The 12,318-nt window shown below is 41.5% G+C and overlaps 2 protein-coding genes across 4 annotated transcripts in view; one reads left to right on the top strand and one right to left on the bottom strand.

Moving 5' to 3' along the window:
* Positions 1-12,318, top strand: part of LOC130906327 (uncharacterized) — a 55,288-nt gene that overhangs the window by 10,075 nt on the left and 32,895 nt on the right. The window lies entirely within an intron of this gene.
* The window catches only part of LOC130906330 (gastrula zinc finger protein XlCGF57.1-like), a 63,089-nt gene continuing 51,664 nt past the window's right edge, over positions 894-12,318 (bottom strand). For both annotated transcript variants that reach the window (XM_057820546.1, XM_057820547.1), the window contains exon 2: positions 894-3,427. In XM_057820546.1, coding sequence (XP_057676529.1) covers positions 1,578-3,427 — 1,850 coding nt within the window. In that variant the 3' untranslated portion in view covers positions 894-1,577. The remainder of the gene's footprint in view (positions 3,428-12,318) is intronic.

Here is a 12,318-nt window from a genome sequence, read left to right as displayed (position 1 = left end):
TTGCTCTCCGCCGGGCGGGTTGCTGATCGGCAAAGACAACCCCGCCGCAGTGCGACATATTCCGGGCTAGTTGTGTGTGATTTTTCGCTTCAAAAAGCGCAAAATAAGACTTTGAGACGTCACTCGCTTCGGGTTAGCATGTCAGCTAGCTGTCACGCCTCTTGGCTTGTTTACATTCTCCGAAGCCGGGGGGCAGGGAAATGACAAAAGCCTAACTACGGCGGCATAATATAGCGTTCGAGAGGTGCGACAGTAAAGGTGAAGTCGACAGTTTTGACCATTATTTTGTAATTTTGCCATGTCGTCCTGAATAAATGCATTTTTATTATTTCATATTCCATTTAGCACAAGACTTATTTATCATGACCATGCCATTTATTTACCTATTGGGGAAAAATACTTAAATAAAAAGAATATCCTTTATGACATTTTGCGGCTCTCTTCGTCGCATTTTCCTCATTCTGAGTAATTCCCCCTCAATGGGCAGAATAGTAAAACAGATGAAACCATTCTCCTGCCGACGTCAGCCACCTGTTGGGGACGCTAGAGCCCTATAATGGTAGGCATGGCTAACCGGCAGATTAAAAGACTAATTTCACGTCATCTGCGCTTTGCCAAATTGTTGTATATAGTCGAATTGTCTCAAAATATGATTCGAATTCACATAATAACGCTATTCAAGACTTTTTTTCATCCTGTCGTACGCACTTTAATGTCTATCAACAATTTAAACAGTGCTTTCCTTTCATACCTAACGGTCTTCCTTTTCCCTTCAGAGACCATTGTCACCAGCCCCCCGAAAAAGGAAAAAAAAAATCTTTTAATCTGTCACGTACTATCTAAATCTGTCGCGATCCGGTAGCCTGTCACAACTGTTTGGTTACAACAATGAAGACAACACCACACAGGTTGTGGCATTTGGTTAGTGTTATTAATACACTGACTTACTAGCGTAGCTAGTAAAAAAAACTAATTACCCTGGCCTCTCCTTCATACCACTGGTGGCAAAGAGCACACCTACTCAATTACAGTCATTAACGTTGTCAATATTTGAATCTCTACCATTTTTATACTACACTGATGCACACAATCTGTTTTGAGCCAACCTTTATTTAGTGAGGTAGATAGCAGAGTAAATGCACGTTGCTACAAAATATAAGAAAAGTAATGTTCATGCTAGTCATGATCACATCAAACTAAGGCTGCGTTCCGACTGCAGGTCAATTCTGATCTCTTTGCCCATATGCTTGCTGCATTGATGCATTGCGTACCCGATTTTTTGTTTTTCACGAAGGGGCCAATTACAGACGTATATGCAAAAAAAGACCTTTTCCTTCTTAATACCGCATGTGGAGCTATCAGGTTAAAAAAAAAAAAAAAAAAAAAAAAAAAGTTCAATTGGGGCATCACGCCCTCCAGGGTGAACGTAGCCTTAGTTTATTTCAATTATTCATTAGCTTGTGGCATATGCAATTGTCTTGTGTGCATAAACTGACAAAAGCAGCATTAGCCACCGCTTTTCACACCAACTCACAAGTGTCTCTTAAACTGACCGAAGCAAATCAAAATGAGCAGTACTACAGAGATTTATCATCAGTGTGTCCTTTTTTGTGACTTCTTAAGCTTGACTTCCAAGAGAATCTTTGACCACAAACTGAGCAGGAGAAAGGTTTCTCACCAGTATGTGTTCTCGTGTGACTCTTTAGGCTTCCCTTTTCTGAAAAGCTTTGACCACAAATTGAGCAAGAGAAAGGTTTCTCACCACTATGTATTCTCATGTGTATTTTTAAATATCCCTTCATCGTGAATCTTTGACCACAAACAGAGCATGAGAAAGGTTTCTCACCCGTATGCGTTCTCATGTGTCGTTTTAAATAGGCCTTCTGAGAGAATCTTTTATCACAAGCTGTGCAGGCAACAACTTTCTCTCCTGTGTGGGTTCTTGTGTGCATTTTTAATGAGCTCTTTTCTGTGAAACTTTGGTCACAAACGGTGCATGAGAATGGCTTCTCTCCAGTGTGGGTTCTTGTGTGACAACTTAAGCTCGACTTCCAAGAGAATCTTTGGCCACAGACTGAGCAGGAAAAAGGTTTCTCACCAGTATGCCTTCTTGTGTGAATTCTTAATTTAGTCTTTTCAAAGAATCGTTGACCACAAACTGAGCAGGAAAAGGGTTTCTCCCCAGTATGTGCTATTGTGTGATTTTTTAATTTTTGCTTTCTCGAGAACGTTTGACCACAAACTGCGCAGGAGAAAGGTTTCTCACCAGTATGGATTCTCAGGTGTATTTTTAAATATCCCTTCCCAGCGAATCTTTGATCACAAACGGAGCAAGAGAAAGATTTCTCACCGGAGTGTGTTCTTGTGTGACTTTTTAGGCTTCCCTTTTCTGAAAAGCTTTGCCCACAAAATGAGCAGGAAAAAGGCTTTTCTCCAGTGTGAGTTCTTGTGTGTTTTTTTAAATATGACTTTGCAGGGAATCCTTTACCACAAAATGAGCAGGAAAAAGGTTTCTCACCAGTGTGGGTTCTTGTGTGTATTTGAAAGGCGGCGTTCTGATCGAATGTTTGACCACAAACTGAGCAGGAGAAAGGTCTTTCCCCAGTATGTGTTCTTGAGTGACATTTTAATTTTTGTTTTGTGGAGAATGTTTGACCACAAACTGAGCAGGCGAAAGGTTTCTCGCCAGTGTGTATTCTCATGTGTATTTTTAAATATCCCTTCTCAGTGAATCTCTTTTCACAAACTGAGCATGAAAAAGCTTTCTCACCAGTATGTGTTTTTATGTGACGTTTTAGGCTGCCCTTCTCTGAAAAGCTTTGACCACAAATTGCACAAGAAAACGGTTTCTCTCCAGTGTGGATTCTTGTATGTTTTGCTAAATGTCCCTTCTGACTGAATCTTTTATCACAAACCGTGCAGGGAAAAGGTTTTTCACCAGTGTGACTCCTCATATGCCTTCTCAAATTTGACTTATTACCATAGGTTTTCCCACACTGAGAGCATTTACAGAGTTTGTTGCCCCTGTGAACTGGCTTACGACCACCGTCGTCATCGTTATCATCAGTGTAAGGCGAGTGTGACGTGGCATCGTCACTATCTGATAGTGGAGCAATGAAGTTGTCTAATGTTGGGTTTCTGATCCCAACGCTCGGAGGCTCCGCCCACCTGCTGGCCTCACTCGGACCATCCTCTTCACTCTTCAAGTGATCACCAATGGACTTGGTAATGTCAACCTCCTCCTCCTTAACGTGTGGAGGGTCTTCCTCCTTTTTGAAGGGAGGAGGCTGCATTAGCTCCTCAATGTTAAAGTTCTTAACTTGGATGAAACGCTCGTCTTGCTCCTCTTTTATGTGTACAAAATCACTCTCCTCCTCCTTGAAGCCAGTGAACTCCTGGAGCTCAGGACAATGTGGTTTGTTGACGCCTGCAAGACAAGACCACAAACACATGAGACATATCTACTTTCTTCATTTGCAAACTTGTGTCTCTTAAGTCAAAGGAATATTCCTCCTCGTCGATGTTGTATTCATTCGTATCAGGTTGCTGTTTTAAGTGTTTGTATCTTGTTGTTGTTTAAATATTTACAAAAGACATCATTGATTTGAAAAAGCACAAGCTCATACATACAGTGTATCACAAAAGTGAGTACACCTCTGAGTATATCTGAGTGAGTATATCTGCATTTCTGCAGATATTTTAAGTATAACTTTTCACGGGACAACACTGACAAAATGACACTTTGACACAATGAAAGGTAGTCTGTGTGCATCCAATATACAGTGGGGCAAATAAGTATGTAGTCAACCACTAATTGTGCAAGTTCTCCCACTTGAAAATATTAGAGAGGCCTGTAATTGTCAACATGGGTAAACCTCAACCATGAAAGACAGAATGTGGAGGGGAAAAAAACTGAAAATCACATTGTTTGATTTTTAAAGAATTTATTTGGAAAATAAGTATTTGGCCAATACCAAAAGTTCATCTCAATAGACCCCAATCACCAACGTCACACAATCACGTGATCGCTGTGTTGTGCCGCCATATTGTCCATCATTGTGTGTCCGTATTGTCATTGATCGTAGTTTCTAAAGGTGGATTTACTTGCAAATTATGGAAGCCCCGGTGCTTTCAGACGCCATAAACTCTTTGGATGAGTTGCATAAAAGCCATTATTTGGAAAAGCTTCGGTCGATCCAGTCGCCAGATCCATATTTGATGCCCAAACCGATGTTTCCTCCCGTCCGGTCCCGTCCCGTCTCATCCTGAGACCACAAAATTTCCAGTCATACTCCAGTTTATGTCACGATGAGGAGTCGGGTACCCAAAATAGGCACCGGCCCGAATATAAACCGACATTTGGTCAGCTGAGCGTCACCGTTGTCACGATTGTAAAATGAAACTTGATCGACAACGGGCCGGTGTGTGCCGAAAAATAGCTGCCCCGCAGGAAATGTCCCCCCTGACGGGAGCGCTTATTTATAACGCTTTATTGACGTGAAAACATCAAATGTTTTCATGGACACATTACAGTAATGGATTTAAGACTGTAACATCGGTTTTAAATAATTAAATTACACAAAATATTAGTACTGTATTTTAGTAACATCGTGGACTGGGCCACATAACCATCTTTGAACAGAAATGTATTAGTCTACAGGTTTTCACGACCATATCCCAATGACAATCACACAGATATGACATTTTTTAGTTCAAGCAGAGTAAAATAATACATATTCACGGTACAAGAAAGTCGTTTCTGGGTGGGCGCTCCCGTCAGGGGGGACATTTCACGCAGGGCGGCTATTTTTCGGCAATACACCTGTTGTTGCGCTCACCTTCTTGTTGCGCGACCATGGTGACGAGCTTCGTAGTCTCCGTCTGATGATGTCTGCGATTGTGTTGGCATCATATTGATGTTTTCGCCGCTGTCTAACGGCTGTCGACACAAACACATAATGGACCGAGATAAACAAACCGTGCTGCTTTCGAGATTTGCCCTTTTAACAATGGGCACACAGCAACTACTAAAATGACCGTTTATCTTCTCTGTTACTGCAACCAACCGCCACACATGCCTTCACCATTTTGATTAATCAGTGTTAACGATTGTCAGGAAGGTTTTTGGGTTCGTTTTCTAGGCGGTGATTCCTTAGACAAGCAGAAAAACACGCAGTAATAGGAGGAATGTACGTAGCGGTAATATGTAAACACGATGAGCTGATGGACAATATGGCGGCACCAGTCAGGGGGGCGGAGTTGTGACGTCACGTGATTGGGGTCTATACTTTGTTATGTACCCTTTGTTGGCAATAATGTAGGCCAAACATTTTCTGTAACTCTTCACTCTTCGCTTGGTGTATAGAAATCAACTGTGGGAGCAATTATTAGAAAATGGAAGACATACAAGACCACTGATAATCTCCCTCGATCTGGGGCTCCATTCAAGATCTCACCCCGTGTCGTCAAAATGATAACAAGAACGGTGAGCAAAAATCCCAGAACCACACGGGGCAACCTAGTGAATGACCTACAGAGAGCTGGGATCACAGTAACAAAGGTTACTATCAGTTACACAATGCGCTGCCAGAGACTCAAATCCTGCATGGCCAGACGTGTCCCCCTGCTGAAGCCAGTACACGTCCAGGCCCGTCTGCGGTTCGCTAGAGAGTGTTTGGATGATCCAGAAGAGGATTGGGAGAATGTGTTATGGTCAGATGAAACCAAAATACAACTTTTTGGTAGAAACACAGGTTCTCGTGTTTAGAGGAATAAGAATACTGAATTGCATCCGAAGAACACCATACCCACTGTGAAGCATGGGGGTGGAAACATCATGCTTTGGGGCTGTTTTTCTGCACAGGGACCAGGACGACTGCTCTGTGGAAAGGAAAGAATGAATGGGGCCATGTATCGAGAGATTTTGAGTGAAAATCTCCTTCCATCAGCAAGGGCATTGAAGACGAGACGTGGCTGGGTCTTTCAGCATGACAATGATCCCAAACACACAGCCAGGGCAACAAAGGAGTGGCTTCGTAAGAAGCATTACAAGGTCCTGGAGTGGCATAGCCAGTCTCCAGTTCTCAACCCCATAGAAAATCTGTGGAGGGAGTTGAAAGTCCGTGTTGCCCAACGACAGCCCCAAAACATGGAGCATGGAGGAATGGGCCAAAATACCAACAACAGTGTGTGAAAAGCTTGTGAAGAGTTACAAAAAAACATTTGGCCTCCGTTATTGCCAACGAAGAGTACATAACAAAGTATTGAGATGAACTTTTGGTATTGACCAAATACTTATTTTCCACCATGATTTGCAAATAAATTCTTTAAAAATCAAACCATGTGATTTTCTGATTTTTTTTTTCCACATTGTCTCTCATGGTTGAGGTTTACCCATGTTGACAATTACAGGCAGCTCTAATCTTTTCAAGTAGGAGAACCTGCACAATTGGTGGTTGACTAAATACTTATTTGCCCCACTGTAATAGAATTAATTTATTGTCCCCTCAAAATATCTCAAAATATAGCCATGGATATCTAAACCCCTGGCAACAAAAGTGAGTACACCCCTTAGTGAAAGTTGTCAATATTAACATGCAGTACAACATGTCAACTGTCAATATTTTGTGTGGCCACCACTATTATCCACAACTGCCTTTACTCTCCTGGGCATGGAGTTGACCAGAGCTTCACAGGTTCCCACTGGAATGCTCTTCCACTCCTCCATGATGACGTTGCGGAGACTTTGCGCACCTCCACTTTCCGCTTGAGGATCCCCCAAAGATGTTCTATTGGGTTCAAGTCTGGAGACATGCTTGGCCAGTCCATCACCTTTACTCTCATGCTCTTCAGTAAAGCAGTGGTCATCTTGCAGGTGTGTTTGGGGATTGTCATGCTGGAACACTGCCCTGCGACCCAGTTTCTGGAGGGAGGGGATCATGCTCTGGTGCAGTATTTCACATTACATGTTTCCCTCAATGGAATGTAACTCTCCAACACCTGCAGCACTCATGCAGCCCCAGAACAGCGTATTGAATATAGAGCTGTCCCAACTATTCGACGTCATCGATGACATAAATCCGTCGACGAGCACAACATCCAGTCGACGGTTAATGAAGGGTTAAAAAAACATATGCGTGGAAAGTTCAGAATGTCGGACGCTCGGTATGCAATCAATCAATCAATCAATGACATTTATTTATATAGCCCTCTACAAAACCTGAAAGGCCCTCAAAGTGCTTTACAACAAAACATTACTCAAGATAAATAAAAGGCAGGAAAGTATTATCCAATGACATTAAGAAAAAAAATTAATGAAACAAAAAAACAGCGCACCACGATAGAAGTCCAGCAAATAAAACAATAAAACCGATAAAATTCAAAAACATTAAAAACCCTAAAGCAAATAAAACCAGGCTATCCTAATCTATATAAAAGGCGAATCTAAAAAGGTGTGTTTTTAACCGAGACTTAAAAAGACCTACAGTGCCTTGCAAAAGTATTTGGCCCCCTTGAATCTTGCAATCTTTCGCCACATTTCAGGCTTCAAACATAAAGATATGAAATTTAATTTTTTTGTCAAGAATCAACAACAAGTGGGACACAATCGTGAAGTGGAACAACATTTATTGGATAATTTAAACTTTTTTAACAAATAAAAAACTGAAAAGTGGGGCGTGCAATATTATTCGGCCCCTTTACTTTCAGTGCAGCAAACTCACTCCAGAAGTTCAGTGAGGATCTCTGAATGATCCAATGTTGTCCTAAATGACCGATGATGATAAATAGAATCCACCTGTGTGTAATCAAGTCTCCGTATAAATGCACCTGCTCTGTGATAGTCTCAGGGTTCTGTTTAAAGTGCAGAGAGCATTATGAAAACCAAGGAACACACCAGGCAGGTCCGAGATACTGTTGTGGAGACGTTTAAAGCCGGATTTGGATACAAAAAGATTTCCCAAGCTTTAAACATCTCAAGGAGCACTGTGCAAGCCATCATATTGAAATGGAAGGAGCATCAGACCACTGCAAATCTACCAAGACCCGGCCGTCCTTCCAAACTTTCTTCTCAAACAAGTAGAAAACTGATCAGAGATGCAGCCAAGAGGCCCATGATCACTCTGGATGAACTGCAGAGATCTACAGCTGAGGTGGGAGAGTCTGTACATAGGACAACAATCAGTCGTACACTGCACAAATCTGGCCTTTATGGAAGAGTGGCAAGAAGAAAGCCATTTCCCAAAGATATCCATAAAAAGTCTCGTTTAAAGTTTGCCACAAGCCACCTGGGAGACACACCAAACATGTGGAAGAAGGTGCTCTGGTCAGATGAAACCAAAATTGAACTTTTTGGCCACAATGCAAAACGATATGTTTGGCGTAAAAGCAACACAGCTCATCACCCTGAACACACCATCCCCACTGTCAAACATGGTGGTGGCAGCATCATAGTTTGGGCCTGCTTTTCTTCAGCAGGGACAGGGAAGATGGTTAAAATTGACGGGAAGATGGATGCAGCCAAATACACGAACATTCTGGAAGAAAACCTGTTGGTATCTGCACAAGACCTGAGACTGGGACGGAGACTTATCTACCAACAGGACAATGATCCAAAACATAAAGCCAAATCTACAATGGAATGGTTCAAAAATAAACGTATCCAGGTGTTAGAATAGCCAAGTCAAAGTCCAGACCTGAATCCAATCGAGAATCTGTGGAAAGAGCTGAAGATTGCTGTTCACAAACACTCTCCATCCAACCTCACTGAGCTCGAGCTGTTTTGCAAGGAAGAATGGGCAAGAATGTCAGTCTCTCGATGTGCAAAACTGATAGAAACATACCCCAAGCGACTTGCAGCTGTAATTGGAGCAAAAGGTGGCGCTACAAAGTATTAACGCAAGGGGGCCGAATAATATTGCACGCCCCACTTTTCAGTTTTTTATTTGTTAAAAAAGTTTAAATTATCCAGTAAATTTTGTTCCACTTCACGATTGTGTCCCACTTGTTGTTGATTCTTGACAAAAAATTAAAATTTTATATCTTTATGTTTGAAGCCTGAAATGTGGCGAAAGGTTGCAAAGTTCAAGGGGGCCGAATACTTTTGCAAGGCACTGTAGATCCGTAGTGGTGCGGATTTCCGGGGGAAGGCTAGTCCACAGCCTAGGGGCAGCAACCACAAAAGATCGGTCTCCGCACTGTTTAAGTTTTGACCTCGGAGCATGTAAAAGAAGCTGGCCGGTCGAACGAAGAGTCCTGCCAGAGTTGCGGAAGGTTAAAATTTCCGATAAATAAGATGGAGCCTGGCCATTAATAGAATTAAAAATAAACAGTAAAAGTTTGAAATCAATTCTAAAATGCACTGGAAGCCAGTGGAGTGATGATAGCACGAGAGTAATATGCTCACGTTTAGGTGTACCTGTTAAAAATCGAGCAGCAGCATTTTGAACTAGTTGCAGACAAGAAATTGAGGACTTGGGTAGGCCAACATAAAGTGCATTGCATTAGTCCAGCCTTGAGCTTATAAAAGGGTAAATTGCTTTTTCAAGGTCGTGGCAACTAAGAAGAGGCTTTACTTTGGCCAAGAGACGGAGCTGGAAAAAAACTTGCTCTTACAACAGAACTTATCTGCTTTTCAAAGGTTAGCCTGCTATCGATTTTTAACGTGTGTCTTAAAAATGTCAGCCAGAGCGCCAGAGTTGGGCTCAAGGGCATTCATCATAGAAGGTGTGCCAAAAGTAATAAATTCAGTTTTGCTCTCATTAAGATGTAAGAAGTTTTGTGCAAGTCACTGCTTCACATCAGATACGCACTCCATCAATTTAGCGAAAGCAGTTTTTTCGTTGGGTCTCAAGGACAGATAAAGCTGCAGGTCATCAGCATTAAAATAAAAAGCGATATTATGTTTTTTTTAGGGATGTCCCGATCCAGGTTTTTGCACTTCCGATCCGATACCGATATTGTTTTGCGCTTCCAATCCGATACCGATACTGGCCGATATCGATACTGGCCTATCTGAGCATGTATTAAAGTTTAAAGTTATTTAGCCTCCTTACTTAGTTGTCAGACTCATGTTGAAAAGGGTTTTAGTACTCTTGATAACAACTAGCCAGCTGAATTAGGTGAGTTTGAATAACACACAATGGTTGGTAACAAGAAACTGACCTGTTTATTCATTGACAAACACAAAACATTCTAAATAACAAACAGAAATGGCATAGTCAGTCAGTAAAACGTGCAAATAATATTGTAAACTGTCAGTGGAAAATCCCACAAACTTCCCAAGCTATTAGATGCTTTTAAAGTGCTTGTGACACGAAAAAGCATGTTTATTTCATAATACACGCGGTATTTTATGCTCCTGAATGATATGGACCGCTTGGATGTGTGTGGAAGCGATCGCTATATTTATTTAGTTTTTTGAATCCCGCGCCAGGAAAATGAGTGACTTCCGGCTTCGGTCTCGCATTGAGGAGGAGGGCGCTGTGACGTGTACGGTAGAAGACGTCCTCTTCACGCTACAGTGTACTGTTGTGTATGAGGAAGAAGGATTCAGCTGATTTTGCGGATTAATACTTTTATTTTTTGCATCACGCCAGCCAAACGGCTGCAGAAAAATCATTCTGTATGCGGGAGAGGCGTATGCGCCTTTTTGGAGTTTCAAAAGGTTCCCATTCACCGTGGATATTTACTGTGGGACCATTGGACTTACAAGGAAGTGAGTAAACATCTTGTTTTGTATTATGTCAAATACGAATACAGTGATTACAAAGTAAACACTATAAAATTCCTTTAAATAAAGGACTACTTACGTTTGATCATTGATAGGCATGTGAAAAGCTATCCTCACGCTCATTAGCAGTTAGCTGTTAGCACGTTAGCTACACAACAATTCCAGCCACCCTCCTCCAGGGAACGAACTGTAAATTGCTCTCTGCCGGGCGGTTTGCCGATCCGCAAAGAAACTCGACAACCGGGTCGTCATGTCAAATAATCCAGGCTAGTTATGTGTGATTTTCCACTTCGAAGACTTTGAAACATCCCTCGGTTCGGGTTAGCATGTCGGCTAGCTGTCACTCCTTCTGGTCTGTTTACATTCTCCGAAGCCGGGGAAGGGAAATGTCATATGTCCGATTTAGGTGTCATAAAATATCGTTCGGCAGGTGTGACAGTAAAGGTAAAGTCGACTGTTTTGACCATTATGGAGTAATTTTGCCATGTCGTCTTGAATAAATGGATTTTTATTATTTTATATTCCATTTAGCACAAGTTATTTGTCATGACCATGCCATTTATTTAGCAATTGGGGACAGTACTTGGGTAAAAAGAATATCCTGTAAAAATATTGAAGTAAAGAGACAGAAACAATGACATTTTGCCGCTCTCTTCGTCTCGTTTTCCTCATTGTGAATAGTTCCCCCTCGACGGGCTGACTGGTCCTTCTCAAGCCATTTATATAGCTATTGGGGAAAATACTTGCATAAAAAGAATATCCTGTAAAAATATTGGGAGTAGAGAGACTGAAACAATGACATTTGCAGCTCTCTTCGTCTCGTTTTCCTCGTTCTGAACAATTCCCCCTCAATGGGCTGAATAGTAAAACCGATGAGCCTAGTCTACCGCTGACGTCATCCACCTGTTGGGGACGCTAAAGCCCTATAATTGTAGGAGTGGCTAACCGGCAGATTAAAAGACTAATTTCTCGTCATCTGCGCTTTGCTAAATTGTTGTATATGGTCGAATCGTCTCAAAATATGATTCTAATTCACATAATAATCCCATTTAAGACTTTTTTTCTGGTGTCGTATGCTCTTTAATGTTTCGTGCATTAGTTACAAAAAATGTATAAAAAGCCTCTCAGGTTTAAATAAAGGACTATTTCAGTATCAAGTTAACATATTAAAACAGTAAATAAAATACTCAAGTCCCCATTCTGTATCAGTAGCTTTAAACTACATTCAATTCATTTAATTTTGCGAATCAACTGCTAAAGTTGTTAAAATTGCTCTCGTTATTCCATCATTTCCCTTCTATCTACTTTTGACATGTGAAAGTTTTAAAACTGTTTTGAAGACAGATTTTGCCGATTTAGGAGTATTTTAGATAAAAAGTTAATTAGGTTCGCTTGGAAGGTTCACTGCAACAGCCTACAAGGGAAGTCTTCTGCTTTAAGATGGCAGCTGTTTACTAACGGACGTAGTTTTCAATGCAGGTGTTGCTAACGGCGTCGAGTCTGTCATATTGCATCTAGTTCTATATACATATGATATCTATTAGACAAGCATGATGCTTATGCTGCATTCCAGAGAAGTGGGAAGTCGG

This window comes from Corythoichthys intestinalis, chromosome 18 (genome assembly GCF_030265065.1).
Source record: "Corythoichthys intestinalis isolate RoL2023-P3 chromosome 18, ASM3026506v1, whole genome shotgun sequence".
Lineage (NCBI taxonomy): Eukaryota > Metazoa > Chordata > Actinopteri > Syngnathiformes > Syngnathidae > Corythoichthys > Corythoichthys intestinalis.
Note: the sequence above shows the minus strand (reverse complement) of the source record. Positions and strands in the feature narration are given on the sequence as shown.